The sequence below is a fragment of the Onychomys torridus genome, chromosome 6 (genome assembly GCF_903995425.1).
Source record: "Onychomys torridus chromosome 6, mOncTor1.1, whole genome shotgun sequence".
NCBI lineage: Eukaryota > Metazoa > Chordata > Mammalia > Rodentia > Cricetidae > Onychomys > Onychomys torridus.
Genome location: NC_050448.1, coordinates 72362686 through 72390480, shown reverse-complemented (window position 1 = coordinate 72390480; position 27795 = coordinate 72362686). Strand labels below are relative to the sequence as shown.

General features: G+C 43.1%; 1 protein-coding gene across 2 annotated transcripts in view; it reads right to left on the bottom strand.

Moving 5' to 3' along the window:
* The window catches only part of Fmo5 (flavin containing dimethylaniline monoxygenase 5), a 41423-nt gene that overhangs the window by 5959 nt on the left and 7669 nt on the right, over positions 1-27795 (bottom strand). The window contains exons 1-7 of one of the 2 annotated variants that reach the window (XM_036189280.1): positions 17711-18087; positions 17414-17581; positions 11538-11726; positions 9969-10131; positions 8354-8496; positions 5451-5650; positions 1521-1873 (exon numbers count right to left, since the gene is read on the bottom strand). In XM_036189280.1, the coding sequence (XP_036045173.1) occupies positions 1521-1873; positions 5451-5650; positions 8354-8496; positions 9969-10131; positions 11538-11726; positions 17414-17548 (1183 nt within the window). In that variant the 5' untranslated portion in view covers positions 17549-17581; positions 17711-18087. Of the gene's footprint in view, positions 1-1520; positions 1874-5450; positions 5651-8353; positions 8497-9968; positions 10132-11537; positions 11727-17413; positions 17582-17710; positions 18088-27795 lie in introns of those variants that run through there. The other variant, XM_036189281.1, reaches the window with a different exon arrangement.

The window sequence follows — 27795 nt, the reverse complement described above, 5'->3', positions numbered from 1 at the left end:
TCCCATGTTTAAACATAATTTTTAAAATCATACTTAAATTTTGCTGGTTCAGTGTTCTCAAATGGGTAGAATTGGAAGAAATTAAGAAATGGTAGAAATTGGAAAACTTTGATTAACCATCTGCCATGAGAAATTTTTAGTAGGGAGAAAAAGCTATAATTCCAACAAATATTCCCAATATTTTAAATTAAACAGTAATTATAATAAATTGTACTATTACAACCATATAAAGAACCTTAATGTTTTTCCTCTGTCCTGTACTCCATCACATCATCCCCCCCACCCAACATACAGCCAATGACCATCATACAGCCATTGGCTCCTTTTTCTATTCTCCTTGTTTCCTCACTGTTTGAGAGACGATCTGTTTCATGTTGAAATGGTACTGACTGACAGGAAAAAAAAAAAAACTGCTTTTTCAGGGTGTTGTTAAACTGATATTGTGCAGCCTTCAAGCTCTCCAATGGTTCTGGCTTGATCCTTCAGAGCAATCCCGAGTAAATCTAATTCTTCTATAGGCCATCCATTTGAATATTGAAAGGGAAAACTTTCACCCCTCCTCAGGTTTCAACTTGTGTAGCCTAAACTTCTCTAGCTCCTTCTTTGTATTCAGATGGTGTGCTTTCAGATCCCTTGACATTTTTTACGTGTATTATTGTTGTCTGTCTGTGCACCCTGTGCATGCTTGATGCCCCTGGAGATCAGGCAGAGATCCCCTGAAACTGGGGTTAGCAATGGTTGTGAGCCGCCATGTGGTGTTGGAAACGAACTGGGGTCCTCTGCAAGAGCAGTAAATGCTCTCAACTGCTGAGCCGTCTCTCCAGCCCCGCCCCCCGCCTCCCCCAAGCCATTTTTGCTTCTCCCCTCTTTGTTGCATTCTTGCTCCCCTTCAGGTATGTGTCCTGATCAGATTAGAAGAGAACAGTTGTCTTATTCTCAGACATGAGGACTCCGCAATGATGCTGAATTAAAAGAGTCTTCAGGAAGGCTCACCACACTGCCGACCCATGAGTCTATTTTCCTAAACTCTGAAGGGTTTTCACACACAGCTGAAGCTGAAGGAGGAGCATAAGAGGGGGGACATTGGGGCTTTGAGAAATTAAATATTCCACATTCTGGATGACTCTTAATCTATGGCTGAAGTTAAGTCATGGTAGTTTATATTAGACTTTATCTCTAACAAAAGGATCATTTACCCCTACAAATATATACCAGCTGCACATTGGAGTCACCTGGAGAACCTTCTTCTCAAAGATCTTAAGCCAAACTTGCCTCTGAATTGAGCACTGCCAGCAATAGGAGTAAATCATGCCTAATTATTAAGAAAAATTACTGATATGTTTTTGATGTATGTCTATGGTTACACATTACTACTTTAGATACACTGAAAATAAATTTTCTGGCACCAGCTTTGTGCCAGGCACCGTTAAAAAATTTAAATACCCTATAGGTATTTAGAAGCACTTTCACAGGTATAGTTAAAACATTTCACCTAGCTGTCAACATATATCATCACTTACCCTTGAACACTTGAGTGGCCCAGCGTCCTTGGAGCTCTGAAATGGGCATAATGGCTCCCAAGGGTTGGATTAATCCGATGATCGCAAGAGTTGGCTTTTCCAGGTTAGGTGGAAAGACCTTTTTATACAAGGACACCTTGTTTTTGACTACCTTGACAGAATCTTCCAGGAAAGGAAAGGCAAAGCTATAGCCTGTGGCAAAGATGACTGCGTCAATGTCATCCTCCCTGGAGCCATCCTCAAATATGGCGGCCGTCTCTGTGAACTCCCTCACGTTTCCTTTCACCTTCACCAAGCCAGAAATGATACGATTTGGCAGCTCGTCATTTATTGTTGGATGCTGACTCAGAGCTCTGTAAGTGGTAAGACAGAGGAGAGGTGAGAGTGAAGGAAAAGAGAGGAAAGAAATCAGCACATGAGGGTAATTCCGCTCTGGTGGTAAGACAACACGCCAGCGTTTACCCCTTCCATCTGGCCAAAGACACTGGTAAAGGTCTACCTTATACCAGCTTGGCACAGATCCGGACCTCAGGGCCTGGCTGGCGTGGAAAGGGAGGGTACTGCAGGAACGAAGGGAAAAGAGTTTCATCTGAGGAGTGTACGCGTGCGGTTTCTCAGGTACCAGCAATGTGCTGAGGCAGGGGAAGGCTACTGACCAACAGTTTCAGACAGCTCCCAAGAAATGGCAGAAATAGATCCTGAACATTATGCTCAGTCCCATTTCCAGTTCCAGAGCCCAGAGATAGACTTAAATCATCATTTTCCAAACCACAAATAAATTACATACATATACTGACATCTAGTCTATATAGAGATTGTATTCCTTGACCCTCAGACTTTATGAAGAAAGGAGAACAGGTGTCATTACCCGTGACTTGGAGATGAGGAATCAGGCCTGGAGAAGTTGAGTGACTCCCAATGTTACACAGCCTAGAATATTTGTCAAAATAGCTTTCTATACTTCCAATGGGGTAAGTAGTGTTCCCTGGGGATAGCATAGGGTAATGTGCCAGACACCTGTTTCCAGCTTCTTGGGTCTTTTTTTTTTTTTTTCTAAAGGCCAGTTTTGTTACAGTTAACTTGCATAGATTCTAACCTTAAAGTACATTCTTTTCTACACTCCAACCTCAGGATTTCATTCTCCTTTCCAAACTGTTCCCTATCTGTTGTAGTTTGAATGTAACTGGCCCCCATAAGCTCATAGGGAGTGGCATTATTAGGAGGTATGGCCTTGTTGGAGGAAATGTGTTACTGTGGGGGCAGGCTTTGAGGTCTCCTATGCTCAAGCTCTGCCCAGTGTCTCAGTTCACTTCCTGTTGCCTTCAGATCAATATATAGGACTCTTAGCTCCTTCTCCAGCATCATGTCTGCCTGCATGCTGCCATGTTGCACCATGATAATGGACTAAACCTCTGAAAATGTAAGTCATCCCAGTTAAATGTTTTTCCTTCATAAGAGTTGCCATGGTCTTAGTGTCTCTTTACAGCAACAGAAACCCTAACTAAGACACTATCCTTTATCTCTAAACCAGCCATCTACACAATTGTGCAAACCATAAAACTGTTAATCCCATATCTGCCCATAACCCCCCTGGGAAGTTTTTTCCTTCTTTCCCCTGATGTTAGTTGTCTGTACACTGCCACCTCATCATCTTTCCATACCATTTTCAGAATGGCTGTTCCTAAAGACATTATTATGCTACTCACGTCTTAATGTTTTTTAAAAGATTTTTATTTAATATGTATGTGTGAGTGCATTGTGTATGTATATGCACCACATGTATGCCTAATTCCTATAGAGGCCAGAGGCTTTGGATCCTCTGGAACTGATAGTACAAGGGGTTGTGAGCCTCTGATGTGGGTGCTGGGAACTGAACCCAAGTCCTGTGCAAGAGCAGCAAGTGCTCTTAACCACTGAATTATCTCTCTCCAGCACCACTTAAAATATCTGAATGCCTTTGCATTGACTTCATTATAAACCTTATTTAGCAGACTATATAAAAGTTTTTATGCCTCATGAATCTGAGTCTACGCAACATAATGTAATAAAGAAAAACCCATTATGCAAGTCAGAATTTAGAGATGATCTATAAAACAATATTATATATATATATTTAAAGGTCTATGTTAAAAATAGAGAATGGGAATCATTATTTCAGATTAAGAGAGAGTATGAATATATGACAGACTGTAGTAGTGTGAGTGATACATTTTTGAAATGATAAAAAGATACAAAATATTGTTGGAAAAACTGTTAAAACTTTAATTGCCAATATTTTTGGACATATTTATCAATATTAAATTTCCTGACTGTGATACTTGTGTTATGGATATACCAAAGAACATTCTTTTTCTTATGTGATATATGCTGAAGTATTTTAGGTACTTTTGTTTTGATTATTACAGCATACTCTCACATAGTTAAAAAAAATATGCACCTAGGTATGTGTGTATGCTGTGTAGATGTGAATCTACATATTTCAAGAGGGGACAGAAAAAAAAATACAGAAAACTGCTCAAATAGTCAAATGTAAGTAACAGGTACATGGGTAGACTGCATATTTGCTAACTGTGCAACTTTTCTGTAGATCTGAATGAACAAAAATAAAATATGGGAGACCAATGAAATGGCTATTTGACATTTACCAGCAGGTAAATATCTCCTGGGTCAAGACTGATGACCCGGGTTGGATCCCCAGAACCCACATAGTAGAGATAACTGACTCATATAAGCTGTCCTCTGTCTCAATATGTATACCTTGTATGGCTTGTGTGACCCCCCACACACACACACAAATAAATAGATAAAATTAAAAAACGCACAACCAAGCATTTAAAATTAGTCTTTAGAAATGCTTTCATAAAAGTCTTAACATTTATTAACCGATTGTGTGTATCCGAGAGTGTGTCTATGTGTGTATACATATATGGTCTTGTGTGCCATAGTGGCCTATAGAGGTCAGAGGAAAACTTGGAGGGGTCAATTCTTTCCTTCTATCATGTGGGTCCTGGAGATCAAACTCGGATCCATCAAGCTTAGCAGCAAGTGCCTTTACTGTGTGAAGCATGTCATTGGCCCCAAGTCATTCCTTATATTATAATTTCATTCTATACTCCTACTATAGTCCATGCTTTGCTGTCTCCCCCGCCACACACACATTATAGTACTGGAGGTCAAGTGCAGTAAGTGACCTATTACTGAGCTATATCCTCAACTGTTTTGTATTTTTTACTTTTCTCATTAAGTTGCCCTAGCTGGCTTGCCTTGAACTAGGATTCATCCTGCCTCCACGTCCCCAGTAGCTAGGATTATAATCCTGCACCATCAGATCTGTCTCTATGAATTTTCAAAAACCACATTTGTTATTTTTCTTTCTATTGGTGTTTTTAAGGGAACATCCATTTTCTGGACTATGTCATTTATTTATTTATTTATTTTTACCTTGGACAAGTTACTTTGTCTCATAAGATTAAATTTTTTATATTCCTAGAAAATGGGCACTAAACTAGATCAGCCTATAAGGTCATTGTAAGGTCTGAGAGAGAGCATAGGATTCCCTTAGCTCTACGCTTACAGAAAGTCCTCCAGAGGACAAGGTGTTATATCTGTGTTCGTGTTACCAGTTTGTCTTTTTCCCTCTGTTTTTCCTGCCCAGTAGACGGAATGCCTGGCTCACAGCAGGCTTCTTGGGTGGAAGAAACTGATGCACTAACTTCTGCTACTGTGTCTTAGTTGTTGAATAGTTACATCAAGAATAATGATAAGCAGAAAACCTACAGAGCAGCAAGCTGGAAAAAAGGATCTCTGATTCTACAAATGTTCTTAATGTCTGGACAGGAGGAGGGGGGCGCTCTGCTATGAGCCCATGTCAGCAGTGCTGGTCTTTGTGCCCTGGCCATCTCCAGCCCCTCTCCCCTCCTGAGAACATACCTGTGTTTAGGCTTCAGGCCAAACATTTCGTGATCAAATCTTTGGTTCATCTGTTTTTCCATAAATCCGTTTATTAGTGATGGGCCAAGGATCTTTGACAAATAGTACGAAAGTCGAGAAGAGAACAGCAAATCGATGGGATATCCATTTTTCCCTACACGGTTTAAGATCCAAGATCCTCTCCTGGTACTGAGGAATACCTGGGCCATGGGAAACATTGTTTTGATCAGTCTGTTCACGGTCCTTCCAAAGCAGTCCCATGCTCCTTAAGGTTAAGTCCCATATAGCCTTGTAAGCAAAATGCCTCCCTCCTTCCTTCCTAAGCTGGCTACATTCACTGGCCATGCATACATCTTGCTGTAATCGACTGCCATTTGCTAAACAAGCCCTTTTCCTACAAATCAGTGCTTCTCAACCTTCCTAATGCTGAGGCCCTTTCATACAGGTCCCCATGTTGTGATGACCTCTAACCATAAAGTTATTGTCATTACCACTTCATAACTGTAATTTTGCCACTGTTATGAATCGTAATGCAAATATCTGTGTTTTCTGATGGTCTTAGGCGACCCCTGTGAAAAAGTTGTCGTGACCCACATGTTAAGAACCACGAACATAAATCCTCCCACATCCATGCACTTTTGAGTCTCAGATCAAATCTCCTACCTCCATGAGGACACCACTGACCTTTCAAGGGGATTATTTTCTCTCCTCCTTCTGAGCTTTCCTAGCACTTACCACCTACAGAATGCGTTAAAAATTCTAGATTCAGGGCTGAGACACAGCTCAACAGGAAACTCACCTGCTGCCAAGCTTGGCAACCTGAGTTCCATCCCGAGGACCTAAACAGTGGAAGTGGGGAACCAACTCCTGCTGGTGTCCTCTGACCCTCACGTATGCATGGGCACCTGTGTGCACCCCTACCCCACACAAAGCAAATAACTGTAAAGAACTTTTTTAAAAACTATGGAATAGTAAAACTGAAAGTAACTACAGATCATTTAATCCAAAACCCTTAGTCATTTGCCACTGACATTATTTGTACTGTCACAAAAACCTTGTTTATCATTTGCATGATTTATATTACATCATTTATCATCAATAACCCTGTTAGAGAGATGGCCAATATCTACCTCACAAATGTATAAGCTCTTGACCTCTGACTCCCAGTGTGTTTCTGCAGAGCAGGAGGTATAACCTGGGCACCCTTAGTCTCCCAGCATATCAGCATCACTCCTTACTGATGCCTGTGACCCTTATGTAAGTAAGCCACTGTGACGGGCCTTTACATTTTAATTTAAACAACACGCTAAACTCTTGAGGAAGCCACTGTCAGCCCCATTTTATGGATGGGAGGCATGGAAGGAGTAAGTCACACAGCCCGAGGTCATCCAGCAAGAAAGTGCAAAGCTGACTTTTCCTCAGTGTCTTACTCCCGAGCCTGTATAAGGAGCTGTTTCACTGACTGATGGAGACAACGGAGGCTGCTAGTGGACCTACGGGAAACAGTCTTCCAGTGTCCCCCTACTGCCAGAGTCCACGTGCAAAACTGATGAAAGGCGGATGATGTTCAATTACCAGCCAGTTATTACTTTTTCTGTTCTACATCTCCCTCTGGAGGTGGTTTCTAGAGCCGTAAGAAATGTACTTTGCTTCAAGGTCTTTGGTTTAAGCTCTCAAGCAGTGAGCTGTCTGCAAAGGAACGATCCTTTCCTCCACACGTACATCCTCACCAGTGGAAACTCAAGGGCTTACATATGAAATGCTTCTGTGTGTCACGGGTGAAAGTGCACGCATATTCCCAGGAACCAGATGCTTTTGTGTATCAGATATACAACTTTGGAAAAGTAAGGTCAACGCTCAGGGCCTTACGTCAAAGGTTCGCCATTTACTAAACAGTGGCAGTAATATATGTACCCAATGTAATTGTGAGAATGGTGTTTGTGTGAATGGTGTGATTCACAGGGAGCACTCGATAAATGTTAGTGACTGTTACACTTTAACTCCAGTTTCCCATCTCTACTTGTTTACAATAGACAATGTGTTTACAAATCTTATTTTAAAAGGAATATGTAAGGACATTATTTACTCAATATAATCTTGTATCTTCATTGACTCACTACTTTATTGGCAATAGGTAAATGCCTACCTGTTTCTCAGTAATTGTGATTATTCTGTTTCTCTACAAATATGTTCAAATTATTTTTAAGAAAATCCTTAATGCCACAGTTTTGTCCAATGATATTTACACTGTAACTTTGCCCCAGCAATACCTCTGTTCAGTGCTGTTTCCATGTCTATCCATGAAGGTGATTTCCTATGTCACGCCATGAGTTAATTCTATAATTATCAGGGAATAATTACATGGACAAGAAAGGATATTTTCTCTTCACAAAAAACATTATGCTATGCTGGAAAAATGGCTCAGTGACTAAGAACACTTGCTGCTCTTGCAGAGGACCCAAATTCAGTACCCAGCACCCAGGTCAGGTGGCTCACAGTCACATGGGTTTCAGGAGAATCTGATGCCTCTATAGTTACATATGTACACACACACACACACACACACACACACACACACACACACACACAGAGAGAGAGAGAGAGAGAGAGAGAGAGAGAGAAACAGAGACAGAGAGACACAGAGAGACAGACACATACATATACACACTAGAATAAATATAAGTCTTTAAAGAGCATTATGCCAAACTTCCTTGATACACTGAAATTCATCGATCCATTTAAAATTTTGATTTATAGGTTGTATATTCAGCATGCAACCTGAGCAGTGAACAAGCCCCGTGTTGGCTGCAGGCCCAGGTGGCTACGTGTAGGTCTCTCTATTCTTTCCTGGGTCTACTTCCTTGGTAAGAGTGAAGCAAAGTAAACCAATTATGGATGCAAACCTGCTTGGCTGTGTGGCTGATCTCCACAGCCAGATCCCCTCCAGAATTCCCAATGCCAATTACAATGACTCTTTTCCCAGTGAATTCTATCGGGTTCTTATAGTCTCGACTGTGGAAGTACTTTCCTTTGAACTTTTCAATTCCTACAAGAGAAGGGAAAATAGTTATTGGAGGAGAGTTTGTACAAAGGATATTATTTGTCAAACCACGTGTTTTGTTTTCTTCTGTGGTGTTTAAAGTTTAAACTTATATTTTCTATATTCTCCCTTTAAAAAGCAACTCTCTCACCTTTCTAAACGTTTGCTTCTTTTTTCTCTCATTGCCTTTGTGATTTCCCTATCATGAATAATTTGCATTTTGAATTTGCAGACACAAGTCCAGACAGCCTGAGAAAACCTCCATTCTCCTTTTATCTTTTCATCCCCACATTTAAAAATATTTTAATAAGATATATGTATTATGTATAGTGTTCTGCGTGCATGTACACCTGAGGGCCAGAAGAGGGCACCAGATCTCATTACAGATGGTTGTGAGTCACCATGTGGTTGCTGGGAATTGAATTCAGGACCTCTGGAAGAGCAGCCAGTGCTCTCAACCTCTGAACCATCTCTCCAGCCCTCACCCTCACATTTTTATATGTGTATAGAGCATATGTAGAATACATTTTTAAAGGTAAAGTCCAGGCCAGAAACATGAAATGAAATGCTTTAAGCTTTCACTTCATTCTTAGAAACTCAATATTATTTCTTCTCCTTCTTCTTCTTCTTCTTCTTCTTCTTCTTCTTCTTCTTCTTCTTCTTCTTCTTCTTCCCCTTCCCCTTCCCCTTCCCCTTCCCCTTCCTCTTCCTCTTCTTCTTCTTCTGATGGAAAATCTCTAATTCCAACTAGTGCTATTCAAGAACTCCAGAATTTCTTTAGGTTGTGAGGAAACAGTCACCATGAGTTTTAAATACAGTCATGTGCTATTTGGCAGGAATACAATCACTCTAGAAGCATGTTAAAAACTACACACACGTGTCAATAGAAAGACACAGTAAACATGAGTGTGTGAGGCTTTGCTGATGTAACATGGCCCACGAGTCTATGGCACACTTTTTAAATACATAGAAGAATTAATAAGGTATAGTATAGTACATACATAACAGTAACATTGTCCAGTTTTATGTATTTATCAGGCCCACATGCTGTGATGTTAAACAACTGTCAGTGCAGTAGACTGGTCTACAGCACCCCTGTAAACAGCACTCTGTGCTCCAGTGTCACAAAGGCTAAGCCCTTACAGAAACAACAGGAACTTCTCAGCTCGGTTACAATATTATGGACTACCATTGTACATGTAGTCATTCATTGACAAAAAAAAAAAAAAAAAAAAAAAGGCATTTGTGGCTCATGATCATAGCTAGACCTCTGATTTTCCTCCAGTCTTCCAAACTGTCATCCTCTCCACTTCCAAAATGGCAGCAATACTCATTACCCCAACATCATCATGGGAATGCATTTAACGAGGGGAAGACCTCATTTTTAAGAATTACTCAGACCCCACCCTTCCCATTCCTCGGGGGTCAGACCACAGTCATGGCTGCTGTGTCTTCTTCCATCATGGTGGGTTACTCACCAGGAAAGCTTTCCAGGGGTAGGTGAGCATCTGTGTGATGGCCTGTGCAAACCAGGACTCCATCGAAGACATCCACCTGCTTTTCCCCTGCACACTCAGTGACCACCTCCCATTGACCTGAAGTAGAGAAGTCAGGTTGCTTCTTCACAGTGCACACTGTGGTCTAAAAAGTGACAGAAAACTGTAATCACAGCTTCTAGAGTCTGTGTCTTCCCTAACACAGCTCCCCACAGAACGGTCCATAAAGGGCTGACACAGGTACCATCACTTACAGGGCTCTCTGTTGGGATATTTGGTTCACATAGTCCATGGATGTCAACAGGGTGGGCTACAAAATTGGGTGGGCAATTGAGTGTACTGTCCTCTGCTCCAAGAACAAATACATTGAATAAAAGTAGGGGTTTCTCCCAAGCATTAGTGACATATGAACTAATGGCCTGTCCCTCCTCCATCCCTTGATATTCCCACCCCTATGTCTGCTTAGCCCAGTCCTGTTTGCAGTGGCTGGCCTTAAACATATGACTCAGATACAGGTTCCCCTTTCCACTGGGACTAGAACACTATCCCACTGGCCCTCATTGTAATGGAGTCTTTCTCTGCCTTCTATAGCTGTTGGTTTTACCGGCAATTCTAAAGAGGCTGTGAGATGGGGTTATTGGTGGCATACTTTTTAGCTTTGTAAAATAAACAAATAAATAAATAAGGGTTGCTCTGCACAGCATAACAAGAATGTGTTCTGGTGTGCTTCTGGAGCCTTGGTCATAATGTCTTGGTGGACTGGAAGAGATCCCACCCAGCCCCACCATCTTGAACCACACCAAGTTCTGTCACGAGCATTTACACAGGTCAGTGCTTCTGCTTGGATCTTCTCTCGGCAGATTCCTATCCGCCCCTCAAGTCTCAGCCCAGATATAATCTAAAACAAACTCCGCTGAAGCCTGGTGTGTCACGTCCTGGTGGGCTGGACACCCTCCTCTGGGCGCCATGGGGCGCTCCCCTCAGCAGGGGTCTTTTGCTGTGCCTCTTTACTTTCATTAATTCCATACATAACAGTTTTTCTCTGGCTTTTTTTGTCTCTGCATTTTTACTGCTTAGCACAGTGCCAAGCTTATTTAAAAAGTGTCCCTCTTAAACAAAGAACAACCCATGGGCTGCAAATGCCGGGCTTTGGAAGCTGTCACCTTGGGCAAGATTTAGCAGAATAGTCAGGAGACAGTTTGGGCTTTTCCTGGATGTCATAAATACGTTTTATTTTATGGCCATGATTACAAATTATAGAAACATGAGAGAAAACTTCACAGAAAGAAGGGGCCAGGAATAATCTGGGGGTGATAATCATGTTGTTTTATAAACAAGGACATTTATAGAAATCAAAGGCGAGAAACTCATTTGTCCAAGGGTACAAGTTAATCTGTAGTAGAGTGAGAACCATAATCCAAGGTGTCTTTGGACAGAATAAATATATGTCTATTTCAAGCTAGTCTTGACAGATAACACAGGCAAAAGAAACTTCATTATTCATTGACCTGGTGAACAATTTGAGACAGGAAGCACACAAAAATGTCTCACCTTGAATTGGATGTATTTTAGAAGGTCAAATTCTTTAGCGTACATCCTGAAGTACTCCAGGACCTGGGAGTTGTGCATGAAGTTGGGGTAATGGTCTGGGATGGGGTAGTCGCTGAAGCACATCATTTCCTTAGAGGTGTTGATGATCACGGACTTGTAAATACTGGCCCTGCCTTCTTCACGGTTTTCCTGTGGCAGATAAGAAGGATTTATGGCAACTTGAGAATCGACCTCAAGTAGCCAAGGAGCATATAAAAAGTTATCGGAGTGGAATGTATTTCAACCAACCAACACACACACAAAATACACACACACACACACACACACACACACACACACACACATACACACACACACACACCCACACGCACACGCACACTCGCACGCATGCACGCACGCACTCACACTTCCATATCTCCCAATATCTGTCTTCCTTGTAGGCATCTCTTTGCTCTTGACACCGAATTGTCTTTAGAACTTTCTTTTAAGCAGCAGCATACACATCACATGGCACTGAGTATCTTCCATAACCAAATCCTAAGTAGTCTTGCAGTGACAGGCTGAGACACTTAGAAAGCTCACTCTGGTGGTAGCCAAACTCATAGAAGTCCATAGAAGCTACCCTGAGACCACTGTACTGTCAGAAGCCCAACCAAGGCCCATGAAGAGAGTACCTGAAGCTGTGAATTATCCAGCCAGCTCCCACAAACTCTAGCCATTCCCATTGCACGTCTAACCATGTGAAGGGCCAGTCTCAGCTATTCTCCAGTTACAACACGTGAGTCCCGAGTGAGAAGTGCCCAGCTTGGTGGCTAAGTCGTGGGTGTTTTCACAGACACTGAAGCACCATCGGAAAACACTGTACCACATATCAGTCCAGGCGTGAGGCTGCAAGTGGCCCAGCACTTAAAAGCACCTGCTGCTCTTGTGGTGGATCCAGGTCCAGTTCCAGTCACTCACATGGGAGCCCACAACCATCTGCCTGGTTCCAAAAAATTTGATGCCCTCTACTGGCCTCTCACGCATGCACTGCAAAGACATACAACAGGCAGGCAAAACACCAATACACATTCAAAACAAAAGAAAAAAAAAAAGCAGGTGAGCCCTATAAGTCATGAAAGAGGAAATAAAAACTAATTTTTGTGGTCAGGTACATGAGTGTTCATGTAAAATAAAAAAAAAAAAAAAAAAACAAAACCCAAAGAGTAAAAAGTAAAACGGCATCTACTGGATCCCACCAGGCCATACAGAGCAAGGTCAACCTACAAGTCACTGCAGGGCTAGGGGATGGCTCAGCTGGTTCAGTGCTTATCTTGCAAGCATGAGGACCTAAGTTCAATTCCCAGAACCTACACTTTAAAATGCCAGGTGTGGTGTTATGTGCTTGCAGTTGCAACATCAAAGAGGTGGAAGCAGATGGGGCTCCCCAGGGCTTGCTACCTGGCATCCTCATTTTCTTAGCAAGTTCTAGGCCAGAGAGAAAAGAGGAAAGAGACTGTCTCTCATAAAAAATGGACATGCCTGAGGAACAATGCTTGAGGTTGCACGCAAGTGAACCTGCACATGTGCACACTTGTACATGCGTACATGTACACACTTACACAGAGATACACAGAGACACACAAGCACGCACACAATCGGTTGCATAACCAGGCTTGGTGGTGCAGACTTGTAAGCTCAGTACTTGGAAGCTGAGCTGAAGAATCCTGAAATTCAATGCCAGCCTAAGCTACATAATAAATTTGAGGCCATCCTGGGCTACAGAGCAAGACCTTCAAAAAATAAACAAGCAAGTAGACTATCTGCATGCATGAAATGAACAATTGGAATTTTTAATAGTAAAAGTACACCATTTACAAGACCATCCCCCTATTAAATACTTAGGCATAACTCTAACAAAAGACGTATAGGGGAATATGAGTAAACTACAAAACAGATGAAGAAAAGACAAAGATTGAAATAAGTGAAAGCTGTTATCTTCTGGATTGTTAAGATGCCTGCTCCTCCTGCCTTGCCCTGAAGACACAGTGTGGTCCTGGCGGCAACCCAACAATCACTGTATAGCTATCAGCAAATGGATTCTAAAGATTCTTGGAAACAGCCTGACACACTCTACTGTAAGTTAGGACACGAAGGTTAACACAAACTGTGCCAAGTCACAACAAGAACAATGACACTAAGAACAGGATTTCACCTGCAGGATCACCCTTTCCAAACTGAAGAACCTCAGACTAGCCATGAGAAAAACATCAGGCACATTCCAAGGAGGACAGTCTACAGAATACCCGACCAGTCCTCCTCAGATCTGCCAAGGATATCAAAACTAAGGAAGCAAGAAAGTATAAGAAATCATCATAGCCAAGAGGGGCCTAGAGAGACATGACTACCCAATATTATAGGGATCCCGGAATAGAAACAAAACAAAAAAGAAACAAACAAAATCAGCATCAGGAAGAACTAAGTAAATCCAAGTGAAGCATGGGCTTATGGGTCCTGGCCCACTGGTCATGAAAAAAATGTGTCATTGTAGTGTAAGATGCTAACCATAGGGGAACTAGGCGAGGTCCCAGTGCTGGGGTCACAGATGTGAGCCACCCTGCCTTAAGAAAACTTACGAAGTTAGTATCAGAAAGTGTTCATCCATAACATGAAGGACAATACCAGTTTGGCACGATCAACAGAAAAGAGCAGAGACAGGAAAATGCAAAGGGTGGCGTCTGAAAATATCCTTACGTGATAGGTGAAGCAAGGAGGAATAGGGAAATGTAAATAGCGGCGTCTGAGAAGGAAAGAAAATATCCAAATCCCAAGGACTCAGCATTAAAAAGGGAACGCTGCTGTTCTTAACTGGATACTTGGTGCCAGTGGAAGAGCCCCAAAGTGCTGGGATCGAGTCTATACAAGACACCCACAGTTAACTGACCAATTACTTTAAGCTGGTGGTGTCAAGGGAAGGACAGCAAGACTCCAATTAATATAAGCAGGATGGTGACAAAGAGATTTCAATAGATAAATTCTCGGGAAACCACTATAAGTTGTGAAATGTCTAGTAAGCCGTGGTGTTCCACTATCTCAGCTTCTACAACCATGTGATGGACGAGGTTGAGAATGAAGGTTCTTAGCTCCTGGAGCATCCTGAGCAGACACCGGTACAGTATGTTCCTCGGGGACTCGTTAGTTAGTTAATTAGTTTGTTTGTTTTGTTTTTGAGACAGGGTCTTACTATGTATCTCTGGCTGTCCTGGATCTCCCTATATATAGCAGGCTGGCCTTGAACTCACAGAGATATGACTACCTTTGCCTCCCAAGTGCTGGGATCAAAGGTATGGGCCACTGTATTTTAAATGCCCCAGCTAGAATTTTAAAGTCATTTATTTATTTATTTACTTACTTACTTAATCTTAACTCATAGAAATCTGCCTGCCTCTGCCTCCTGAGTGCTGGGATAAAGGCTGTGGGCCATTACTCCTGGCTCAGGAACTGATTTAAACATAAGTATATTGGGAGGCTAATACATGGCATATCCTGAGTGGCTCTAGAATGTAATGCTGAGCTGTGAAGACATGGCTGTTTTGAAAGAAGCCAAGGCATTATGACAAAACACAGCTGATTGATTCTTTTATAAGATGGTGAAATTCTGCCAAGAGGACAATCAGAAAATAAATGTTATTAGATCTTTAGCAGACAATCATTTCAAGCCACTTTCGCAATAAAAATCACAAACCTGATATTCTGGCGTGATGTTGGGTACTCTCCCAACTTCCTCCCTTCATGTATTAGTTTCATGCTTGTGTGGGAATTACTAACCTGGCTCTGTTGCTTAGCAGAGATACTGAGGGTGCAGGTCCCAGTCTAGGCCTACTGAATAATATCTGGCATGCCGCACCATACACTCAGGCATTGTCAGAAGTGACCAGTACACTCAGTCACTTCCTGCCACTTTATAAAGTAGGCACTATGTGAGCTCTTTCTTGTAGAAACAGCAGACATGGAGAAGGTAAGTGATTTCCCCAAAGTCACACTCCTTCTAGATGATATACAAAGGCTTTGAAGCTAAAACTGTGTTCCCAGCCCTAACCTATGTTCTAACTGCATTTCAAGGATAGACCTTCTGTTGATCGCAAAAAATCCTAATTAAAAAGCTTTCCAGCCCACGCCCAAGGCTGATAAAGGAATGGGGGTCTCCTAAGGGAATCCTTTCTCCCTCTGATTGAGGACCAATGCCAGAGTGGATGTCTGTCTGTCCAGAGCCACGATGCAGGACTGCACTTCTGTCCAACTGCAGAGTGGCATGAAGCTACTTCTAAGGAGGTGGCTGGCGCTGCTAGATTTTAGGAAAATTGAAACACATCCATGACACTTCAACACTATTCAGAAAATGAGTTGAGGAGGCAAGCTCAGTGCATGCCAGTCTGGAAATCAGCGAAGGTGGTTGATAGTCATGTTATAAGCACAACTCTAACTGCAGAAGAAAGTTTTCTTTCTCTGTTTGAGACAGGGTCTCACTACACAGCCCTGGCTAGTCTTGAACTCACTGTGCAGCCCAGGCTGGCCTCCAACTCAGAGCAATCCACCTGCCTCTGCCTCCTGAGTGCTAGGATCAAAGGTGTCCAGCACTGTGTCCGGCTGCTATTTTAACTTTCATGAACAACTTGCCCAGTTGTATATGCACAGGGTTCAGATGAAACCTAGCATACTAAAGAGAGACTAGTGGCAGGGGCAAAGGCCGAGGAATTTGACCTTCTCTTCTCAAGGGAAGGAGAAGTTCAAAGTAAACGGCATTATTGTTGTTTTCGAACCAGGGTTTCTCTGTACGGCCCTGGCTGTCCTGAGAAATCTTATTTTTATATTCTATTCAAGGACAAGGATTGTCAGGATTACCTCAAGTGAGAAGGAATGTGTGTACATGTCTGTCTCTCTGTGTTGGGGTGTGCATGCACGCACGGTACAGGTAGAGCTCAAAGATCAATGCTGGGTGATCTCCTTCATTGCTCCTCACCTTATGTATTTGAGACTGCATTTTCCTGAGCCTGGAGCCTGGCTTGCTGGGTAACCCCCAAGTCTCACGAATCCTATCTCTGAGTCCCCAACATGCGGCTTCACTAGGCTTCTTTCTTTCCTTTTCTTTCCTCCCTTCTTCCTTCCTTCCTCCCCTCATTTCCTCGTGAGTGCTGGGATGGAACTCAGGTCTTCCAGCAGTAAACACTTAGCATTTTCCAGAAAAGCCATCTCCCTAGCCCCAAGACTTAAAAGAGAGAGAGAGAGAGAGAGAGAGAGAGAGAGAGAGAGAGAGAGATTTCTTTTCATTTTATATGTGTGAGTGTTTTGCCTACTTGCATGTGTGTGCACTATGTTCACACCTGGTGTCTGAGGAGGTCAGAAGAGGGTGTCAGGTCCCCTGGAGCTTGTAAGCTGTCAAATGGGTCCAGAGCGAATGCTCTTACCTGCCGCACCATCCCTCCAGCCCCATTCCGGGAACTGCTTTTAACAGAAAAGAAGATTGAAAGAATTACAAGCGGCCACTTGGCTCATTATCTGTTGTCACGGACAGGGAGCAAGCCAGGAGCTCCTAATGTTTGCTACTTCTCTGCTTCTCAGATTGTTTCCCGTTTTTGAGTAGCACAAGTTGAGAAACACACAAGCAAACAAAACCCTAGGTGCATGTGCCATTTTCGTGGCAACAGGAAAGGGAAAAGAAGTGACATTTGTGTTGTAACCAGCCTAGAGAAAGGAACAGGCCTCCAATCTGAGGTGACATCTGCCAGGGCAGAATTCAGTCATGTCTTGCTCTTCCTTATTCCATGTATGGGATAACACAGGAGTTGCATATGGGAGTTGAAAGGAGTCCTTCAGCCCGAGGGGCTCGGGAGATTTACCTGGAACCTCCACAGGCCTCCAATGTCATCAGACCTTTCAAAGCAGACAGGTTCCAAGCCTTCTTCCAGGCAGCACTTGATACAGGTGAGCCCGCTTGCTCCTGATCCAATTATGGCGACCCTTTTCTTGGTCATGGTGCTTCAGGGACTGGGTCAGTGTCACTTGTCCTAGAGAAAGAATGACAAGAAAGAGTGAACACACTTCAGGCCACATGGAAGACCCTGGCCATGGCACACAAATACATAGATCAAGAGGTTCATCTGAGGGCCAGGAGGTGACTCCTCTTGGGAAGGTACCTGCTCACGGGGGCGGTGATCCTCCACCAGCACTGGGTTCACTCCCAGGAGAGCAGCAGTGTCTCAGCTAAACACAGCAGGAGCCAATGGGGAGGGGCTGTACCGTCCCTCCTCCTATCCCGCCCCCTCGAGGGCGTGCACCCTTCTTCCAGAAACGAAAACAGCTCAATAAGCTGCTTTGGGAAGAAATGAAAACAATAATATTGTATATGTTTTAATCTACAGCTTTCCAGCAGCACCTGCTTAGGGAGAGCGGCCCTCCAGCTCCGTCCCTTCCCACTTTTCTTTCTGGGTTCGCTTTCAACTTCCTGCTTTTGTTTTTAAAGTGATAAAGGCCCGCTAAACTTCAAAAGCTAACCTTCCTCCAAATGCTAAGAAGAAGAAAGTTCACTTTCTGCTCTGTCCTGGCTCCTTCTCCTCTCCCCACTTCAGAGACCAGGTGATACTGGATTCACCACTACAGTGGGAATTTAAGATCGCAGTGAGCTGAGCTGACTGCTGGGGCTGGGGGCTGGAGGCTGGGATTGGGGGCGCAGTGACAAGCTCTTTGCGCTTCCTAGGTATAGGAGCTTCCAGATCAGTGCCAGAGATCAAAGCATGGGCACACAATTTCTGCATTCCTTTTTCTTTTAAAACTTTGAAAATTTTACTTAAAAACAGGGTAAGGAACCCGTTGGACACAGAGAAAGAAATGGAGGCCAACACAGGGACACCCCAGCGGCCTGGCTCCAGCATGGACTCTCAGCCTCCACACAAGCTGCCCTCGCCTGAGGATATTTTAACTTATTTAGCATCAAGCCCTTCTGCCATTTCTTCACTCCTTTGTTGTCCTTTTTTTTTTTAAAACTCAACTATAATCACATGGTTTATTTCTACTACTTTAAAGTGAATTTAAAAACTAAGTCATTAACTTGGAGAATCATTTTGCTGCCTCAGGAAGACTCCTGCCAAGTATGTGGTCTAAATGATATGGAAACATAGCAAACACATGAGGGAAGTTACAGCGCTGTACCACACAACAGGAGGATGCTGTGCCACACAACAGGAGGATGCTGTGCCACACAACAGGAGGATGCTGTGCCACACAACAGGAGGATGCTGTGCCACACAACAGGAGGATGCTGTGCCACACAACAGGAGGATGCTGTGCCACACAACAGGAGGATGCTGTGCCACACAACAGGAGGATGCTGTGCCACACAACAGGAGGATGCTGTGCCACACAACAGGAGGATGCTGTACCACACAACAGGAGGATGCTGTGCCACACAACAGGAGGATGCTGTGCCACACAACAGGAGGATGCTGTGCCACACAACAGGAGGATGCTGTGCCACACAACAGGAGGATGCTGTGCCACACAACAGGAGGATGCTGTACCACACAACAGGAAGATGCTGTGCCACACAACAGGAGGATGCTGTGCCACACAACAGGAGGATGCTGTACCACACAACAGGAGGATGCTGTACCACACAACAGGAAGATGCTGTACCACACAACAGGAGGATGCTGTGCCACACAACATGCTGCTGCCACACAACAGGAAGGATGCTGTACCACACAAACAGGAGGCTGCTGTCCACACACAGGGGGACCACAAAAGGAGGATGCCGTGTACCACACAACAGGAAGGGGATGCTGTTGCCACACAACGAGGAGGATGCTGTGCCACCAAAAAGGGAGGATGCTGTGCCACACAACAGGAGCATGCTGTGCCACACAACAGACCACAACAGGAGGATGCTGTCCACACAACAGGGAGATGCTGGTGCCACACAACAGGGAGGATGCTGTGCCACACAACAGGAGGATGCTGATGCCCACACAACAGGAGGATTGCCATGTGCCACACAACAGGAGGATGCTGTTGCCACACAAACAGGAGGATGCATGACTGTGCCCACACAACAGGAGGATGCTGTACCCAACAACAGGACGGATGCTGTGCCACCACAAACAGGGACCCACACAACAGGAGGATGCTGATGCCACACAACAGGAGGGATGCTGGTGCCACACAACAGAGGGGGGGCAAGAGCCTGCCCAAGCCCTGCTGGATAGAACTGCCCTGCTGTTTGTTATGTTTTACTCTTTTGGGGGGCCCACCACCCAGCTCCCTAGTAAATCACGTGGAGGCTGATTCTGAATTATGAATGCCCGGCCTTAGCTTGGTTTGTTTCTTGCCAGCTTTTCTTAACTTTAAATTATCCCATCTACCTTTTGTCTCTGGGCTTTTCCCGTTCTCTTACTTCTGTAATTCTTACTCTTACTTCATGGCTTGCTGTGTAGCTGGGTGGCTGGCCCCTGGAGTTCTCCTCCTCCTCTGGCTGCTTCCTCTCTCCTCCCAGATTACTCTTTCTATATATTTTCTCTGCCTGCCAGCCCTGCCTATCCTTTCTCCTGTCTTGCTATTGGCCGTTCAGTTCTTTATTAGACCATCAGGTGTTTTAGACAGGCACAGTAACACAATTTCACAGAGTTAAACAAATACATCACAAACAAAAGTAACACACCTTAGAATAATATTCTCCAACACTGCCCGTGATCAGGGTGGATCTTGCCCCTCATTGAATCCTCTCTGGAAATGCTCTCACAGACAGACCCACAGTTGTGCCCACTAATTTCCTAAGTGATTCTAAGGCCATTATGAAGGTTAACCATAGTGTCTGGCTTCATAGCTTCTGTAGAGGTCAAACCAACAGCTTTACCACAGTGAAATTTCTTTTTGAGAAGAAAGTGTTCCCCGTGAGACTTAGAACAAACAGCAACAATAGAGATAACATTATTAAAGTGAATGCTTGCCACAGCTTCTAGAAACCAACCGAGGAACCGGAGGCAGTTAGCTGGAGTTTTGATTGAAGCTTTTTTTCTAATGGATGAGTATTTTATGGCTGAACTTTTCACTTTTTAAATGTATTTTTATATTACGAGACAAACAATGATGATCTTTGTTGGAAATGGCTTATCTTTTAGGTTTTTATTTTTTCCATGTTGTGTAGCACACATTTTGTGTGTGTGTATGTGTGTGTGTGTGTGTGTGTGTGTGTGTGCGCGCGCGCGCTCGCTGGCACTCGGGTAGGTGTGAATGTGTCGTGGGAGAGGTTGGTCAAGTTGCCTCTCCTGATTAATGCCAGAGGAGCTGGAGGGGGCAGCAGGGGACCCAAGAGAGCCAAGCACTTGAGTGTAATTAACATGGACAAGGCTCGTTTTCCTATTACAACCCCTTTGGTAACAGACTTAGGAGCTCACAGTTAGGCAGAGAAGCCTGCTTCACAGCCCAGCACGGTCAAGGTTATAGAAAGCACAACAATGTTATTTGTCTTCAACAAACATCTGAGGTGTGATAGCATCATTTACCCTAATTGCTCCCTAGAAACTGAAGAAGGTCGCAGGCTTCCTGTGTTCCTTCTTATATTTTGAGGATATTCCAAATTCCTTTCCTGAGAATTATCAACATCAGATGATCTCACACCTGAGTCACAAATTCATTACGTTCTCACATCATCTTAATTCAAATCCCAACAGTGGAGGCCTGAGGCTGATGCTTGGGAATCATCCTGTTCACTGTCTACCTTATTCAATGGGGCAGGGTCTCTCAGTCAAACCAGAGTTTGCTGGTATGGCTAGAGTTGCTAGCCAGCATGCTCTGGGGATCCCATCTCTGCCTTCTGTGACTGGAAATACAGGCACACCATCATGCCCACCTGGCATTTACATGGTTTCCAGTCTTCAGGCTTTTTTGGCCAAGAGTTAACCACTAAGCCATCTCCCCAGCCCCCTTTTAAATTGTTTTCAAGTCATGATGTTTTAATTTGGAGCTTTTGTTTTGTTTTGTTTTAATTTGTTATTGTGTTAGGGGGAGCAATCTATCTTTTATGTGTACTCTTGGAGGACACTTTGAGACAAACATGTTTGAGTCTGGAATGGGGGTCGGGAGTCATGTTTGTGGAGGGAGGTGGCTTTTTAGTGAGTTTAAACAGCACATTATAATTTACTAATATAATTAAATATTTATGTTTGGCCCTTAAATTGCTCATGCATTCTTCTTTTTATCCCTATTACTATTCATTCATTTACTTGGCAGCCTCACCATAAGGAACACCCTGCTCTGTCTGGGACCATATCAGGAACACCAGCTTACTGCCTTAATGGGGCATCCCCAGCCAGTTCTACCAGAAGTCTGTAAGCCTCCAATGTGAGGTTGTTACCGTCTTCTGTTATTTGTACTTAAGAGCCTTACCCTAAAAAAATCACTCTGTTCCACCAGGACTCTATTGAAAACTCCAGCTAACCAACTCAATGGGGATTCCCCAGTTGATTTCTGCTTGATGTTTTGAGCACCTAGTTCCGTGGTGTCTTACTGTTTGTATATCTCTCACACATGATTCAGTCTTTTCCTTTAGCTTGCTAATGTGGTAGTTTGAGTGGGAATAGTCCCCATAGGCTTATTTATTTGAATGTACGGTCCCTAGTTGGTAGAACTGTTTTGGGAAGGATTAGTAGGTGTGGCCTCATTGGAGAAGGTGTGTCACGGGGGAGGGGAGGGGAGGCCTCAAGTTTCCAAAGCCCACCTCTAGGCCCAGTCTCTTTCTCTCATTTGCTAGGTGCTTATGGATCAAATATAAGCTCTCAGCTACTGCTCTAATGCCATGGCCCCTGCCTGCTGCCATGCTTCCTGCCATGATGGTCATGGACTCATCCTCTGAAACTGTAAGCCAGTCCCCAATTCAACGCTCTCTTCTGTAAGCCAGCCCCCAAATTCAACGCTCTCTTCTGTAAGCTGCCTCAGTCATGGTATCTCTTCACAGCAACAGAATAGTAACAAAGGCAGTTATCTACTTAACAAAGTCATTCAAAACCAAAATATGACTATCACAAAGAATTCCCCACATCACACAAAACGTAAGTGGCATAGTCTCTGGATTTATGAGATGCCAGGGCCCTTTAAACGTTACCCCATAATTGCAGTTTTAGATACTGAAGACGTTTGTCCTCCTTATTGTTGCAGTGAACATGTGGGGCACCAGGTGCCGATGGGGTGCACCATCACTCTCTTCATTACCAATCTTACCATCACCACAAGTCACTTTCTCTTTTTATGAGTCACTTCTTTAAATCAGACATAGAATCTCATAAATTTAACAATATGTGTACAGGTAATCTTAATTTGCTGCATTGTGCCATGTATGTAATTTAGATTCATCTTTTCTTTATATAAAATAAAATTAAAATACAGTAAGTAGGCAAGGGAGATGTTGAAGGGTATACAGATAAAATTATATTTTTGGTGAAAGGGGTAAAATCCTTTAAGTAAAGATAAATTTTATATAAGATTTTTGTTCTAAATAATTAAAAATAAAAACAGCTCCCCAAAATGTATAAAGCCAAGTCACAAAAAAATCTGAGTTGTGGAATGTTAATAGAGGATGAGACTTAGGTAAGATGTGGTTAATGATTAAAGGTTATTCAAATTCCTAAGGTTATATTGATCCACTCATGCTAATATTTACAAAAGCTGACTTAAAAATAGAAAAATATATACTCAATAAAGATAATTACTTGTGTTTTTGCTAACTTTGTTAGACTTTTAACCACTTGAGTAAACAGTCCAATAATAACAACAAAAAAATCAAGATTTTTCTTAAACAGCGTTTTATTTAAATATTACACAAAGGTTAAAAGTACAAAATGATAAAAAAAAAAAAAAACCTTCTGCATCTTTAACTACAGAAGCTTAGAGGCATTACACTGATAATGATAAGTCACTAAAAGGATAGCTGACATGCAACACCCAGGGGTCTATGGGACCTCTGTGATACGTCACTTGTCCTCTTGATCAAGAAGGCCACAGTCTCCAAAGACTGGACTGTACCCAGCACACACACTACAGGGGACATCACCAACACAGAGAGAAATGTTCCCTAAAAAGTTCTAACTCATCTCCACAAATGATCCAACTTTTAAAAAATGTACCTAAGAGTACTTAAGTACAGAAGAGTAACCTTTGAAAGTCTCAACTAACTTTTAAAAAGTGGATCTGTAGCCATCTATATGGTGTTAAACACCCCCACCCAAGTAAACCAAAACAATTACTGTCCTTCAGGTAACCGCTTTTAGTCAATTAAAAGAGGCAATCTGTCAAATTCCAGAAAGTTACTACCTGGGTTCACACGCCCCAAATGAAACCATGTTCTCCAAAACCCACACTCCAAAACAAAGAAAGAAAGAGCAATCCACTAAAACAGTAAACCAATTAAACACGTTCTCTTCAAAAGTCACACTCCCCAAACGGGTTTTGCTTGGAATGCTCTGTGGATCAGAAGCTCCAACTAAGTGTTTTGCTTCCTGAGATTCCTCAGGAGGTTTCTACTAAAAGGCTTAAGTGTCTAATCTGATACAGCACTGTCTTCCTGCCGCTTGTCAACAAACTCCTGCCAACACCCCAAACGCAGCTAGCTGAATCAACCCCCTTCTCCACACACACCACCAACATTCATGAGTCTACGACTTTCATCTGTACCATCCAGAAGACGTAAGAAAATATGGGACTCATTGACAATAGCAAGCAAAACTAAAAGTTCCTAAGAATATTCCAGAGAGAAATATTTAAGAACTATATGAAGAAAATAATAAACTCTGAAAGTCATAGAACATGGTGGACTGTATTCCCCAGTAGGGGAATACAGTTTTGTTTGTTTTTTTTTCTTTTTGAGACAGGGTTTCTCTGTGTAGCCTTGGCTGTCTTGGAATTTGCTCTGTAGGCCAAGCTGCCCTCAAACTCACAGAGATCCTCCTGCCTCTGCCTCCCAAGTACTGCTGGGATTAAAGGCGTGCGCCACCACCACTCCCCAACCCCAACCTCCTGCTTGAGGGATAACACTTGATTTCATTGTCTCCACTGGGGAAATTCAGACACTGTGTGATTCTCAACGAAAGACATTGGGTCCTTCACAGGACTCTTGGACATTCAGATTCACATGTAGTTTCTTTTCCTTTTTTTTTTTTTTAAAACTTAAGCAGTCTTTAATGAAAGTTGTATATGAAATGCCCCTACTCCTGCATCTTCTCAATTGTTTCTCCCTTGTGTTTGCCCCTCTTTCCTACTGGGTGAGACTCAGCTTTTCTTTCCAGGATCTTTTGGTGTCCAGCTTTAGCCTGATGTTAACCACCTTGCTGGGGTGGATGCCCGCACGGACAGTGTGCCATTAGTGTTTTCTCGCTGCACTTGTTCAATGCAGATGACTATTTCCTCCTGGACACTTGGACCACTTGGCCAGTCTGCTGGCCTTTGTAGTGTCCTCGGACAACCTGAACTCCATCATTCTTTTGAATGGGCATAGACCGAACATTGTACTTCTGTCTCGGCTCTTTGGAAAGAGGGGAAGACATAATCTTCCTTCAATGTGAGAAGGTGCATTGAAATGCCATTTGCGGCTCTTGCTTCAGTTGGAGGTCACAAAGGGATTAACCTTCACTTTGGCCACTGTGATCCAGCGATGGCCACCACGTTTAGTTTCTTATAAATCATTTTTTTCACCTTATATGATAGGTGACATTATTTCTCCCCATTGAAATGACTATGTCCCATGGGCTTTCAGAAGCATTTTCTGATGACTAAAACTGACTGACTATAAAGATTCTAGTACACAGAATTTTTTTAACATTTGTGAAGATGGAGAAGTCCCTGGGCTTCACATTCCATTGTGTCTTAGGAACATGAGCACATTTGTACCAGGTGTGTTCAGTTTTCACACCTAAGACTTAGGATTTTAGGGGTAAAGGCAGAGGATATCTTTGGGTTCCTGCCAATTAGGAAAAAGAAAGGGAGGTTGGAAGAATCCTCAGGGTCGTGGTCTTAGTTAGAGAAACCAGTGTCCAAAGACATTTGGGGACCATTTTGCCTTTGTTCAACCTTATTATTTAGATAGCCTGCTCTTTATGTGGAAATATGTTTGGAAGGCTAGATTCCAAAGTCAACACACTGAGAATCTGCAGAGGGTAGTGGACTGCACAGGCACCTACTGCTCCATAGAGAACAGAGCATGTGAAATTGCATAGAACTAATTCGATGGCAAAGAATGGCAGTCAAAGGCATTAAGAAAAAAAAAAAGAAACCAGGCATCAGCATGGCAAACGAAAACCCTAAAGGTCAATCTCAGTTCAGAATTGCCTACAATAAATATCCAAGCTATGTCTGTAAACATGTACGTGATGGCATTCTGGTGTCACGCCCTTAATAAAGAGGAGGATCAATTCTCTGAAGTGACTGGGTTTTTAATTATTATGTGCTATTTTCCTACAACACTGACCTTCCAGCCAAGATGTGCCCACTGGTGCAACAGCAGATGAGGTTGTGAGGGTAACCAACTGATTTTGGATTGCGTTTGAGGTCTGCTCTACACTTGGCTGAAAGTCTGTGGCTTGGGATGTCATAGACCCTAGTGGAAAATCTAGGAAAGCCTTGCTAAATGGTCACATTGTTAACTTGCCTTCTAACTATCTAGTTTACAGGTTAGTGTTCCTCTCAACCTTGGCTAGAGAAGCGTTCCCCTCTGCAGTGGCCAGCTGTCAATGCAGAGGCTCACAACTAGTCAGAGTGTTGGAATAAGTTGAGTGCTGAGTACTCAGTCCTAAATGAGACATTCATATCACCACCTATCCACTGGAATGGTTCAAAGGACATATCATCACCACCTATCCACTGGAAAGGTTCAAAGGACATATCATCACCACCTATCTACTGGAAAGGTTCAAAGGACATATCATCATCACCTATCCACTGGAACGGTTCAAGAGACATATCATTACCACCTATCCACTAGAACGGTTCAAGGGACATCGTGGAAGAAGAGGTAGCAAGAACCTAAGAGTCAGAGGATGGGGAAGAGTGTTGTGAAATGCTGTCTTTTGATATGGTATGGCTACTGCACTCCTGAGCTCACAGCCACTATGGTGACTTGCCTAAGGGCAGCACAATGTCAAGTCAGGATCACTACATTTCATCAGGCAGCACACTGGACCTGGTGGGTTTCAAAAGAAGGAGTATGGGGGCATGAAATAGAGGGGGTGTCTTGTTAGTGTCTGGGAGGGGATATGATTAAGATACATTGTTTACATGTGTGAAACTGTCAAAGGATAAATGAAAGACAGCCTCCTATTAAAATATACTATATGTCAGCTGGGCATGGTGGCACATGCCTTTAATCCCAGCACTTGAGAGGCCGAGGCAGGTAGTTTCCTATGAGTTTGAGGCCAGCCTGGTCTACAATGTGAGTTCCAGGGAAGCCAAGGCCCTGTCTCAAAAACAAACAAACAAACAAACCCAAAACAAACAGACAAAAAACCCCAAATATATTCTATGTTATTTGATACCAAAGATGTATAATAACATTAAAGTCAGAATGTAGTTTTTCCTTTTATTTTATTTTTTTTTTTTGAGAAAGAAAACCGAAGTCTCTTTCATTCTGATTCACTATAGGGTACTGACACCATCTGAAGCCCAAACTTTTCTCCGTGGTTGCAACCTTAACAGCCTCATGTCTGCCTCACTGGAGGCTGCCAGTAAACTACTGTTACCCCAGAGAGCAAGGACACAGAGGAGAGCACACATAACCTTGGGTGACCTGTGCCTGATCACGCTTGTTTTGGTAGGAGTTGCAAATGCAAACTCAAAAACAAAGGAGTGATTTGGTGACCATTAATCTCGTTGAGTTGCTTGCCAGATGCCCGCCATCCTCTGTGAAGAATAGTAACAGGAAGAATAAAACAAACATCATGATTACATAACCAGAGCACCAACCCCAAAACCATTGGAACTACTCTACCTGCCAGTTAAGGCTGATGACTCACTAGAATCGTAATGAAGTTTCTTAAGCCCTCTGTGCCTTGGCTGGCCTACCTGTGGTGCGTCCTCTCTGTATTTCAACGTTTTAACAAACACAGGTATTACATCTGGAATTGCTTCCAGGCACCTGGCTCAAACATTAAACAATTACTTACCCAGGGCTCTTCCTCTGGGGCAGGCACTGTTTTGTAACCATAATGCAAAAGTCACTAACATGTTGGTATAGCTCAGTCATGTA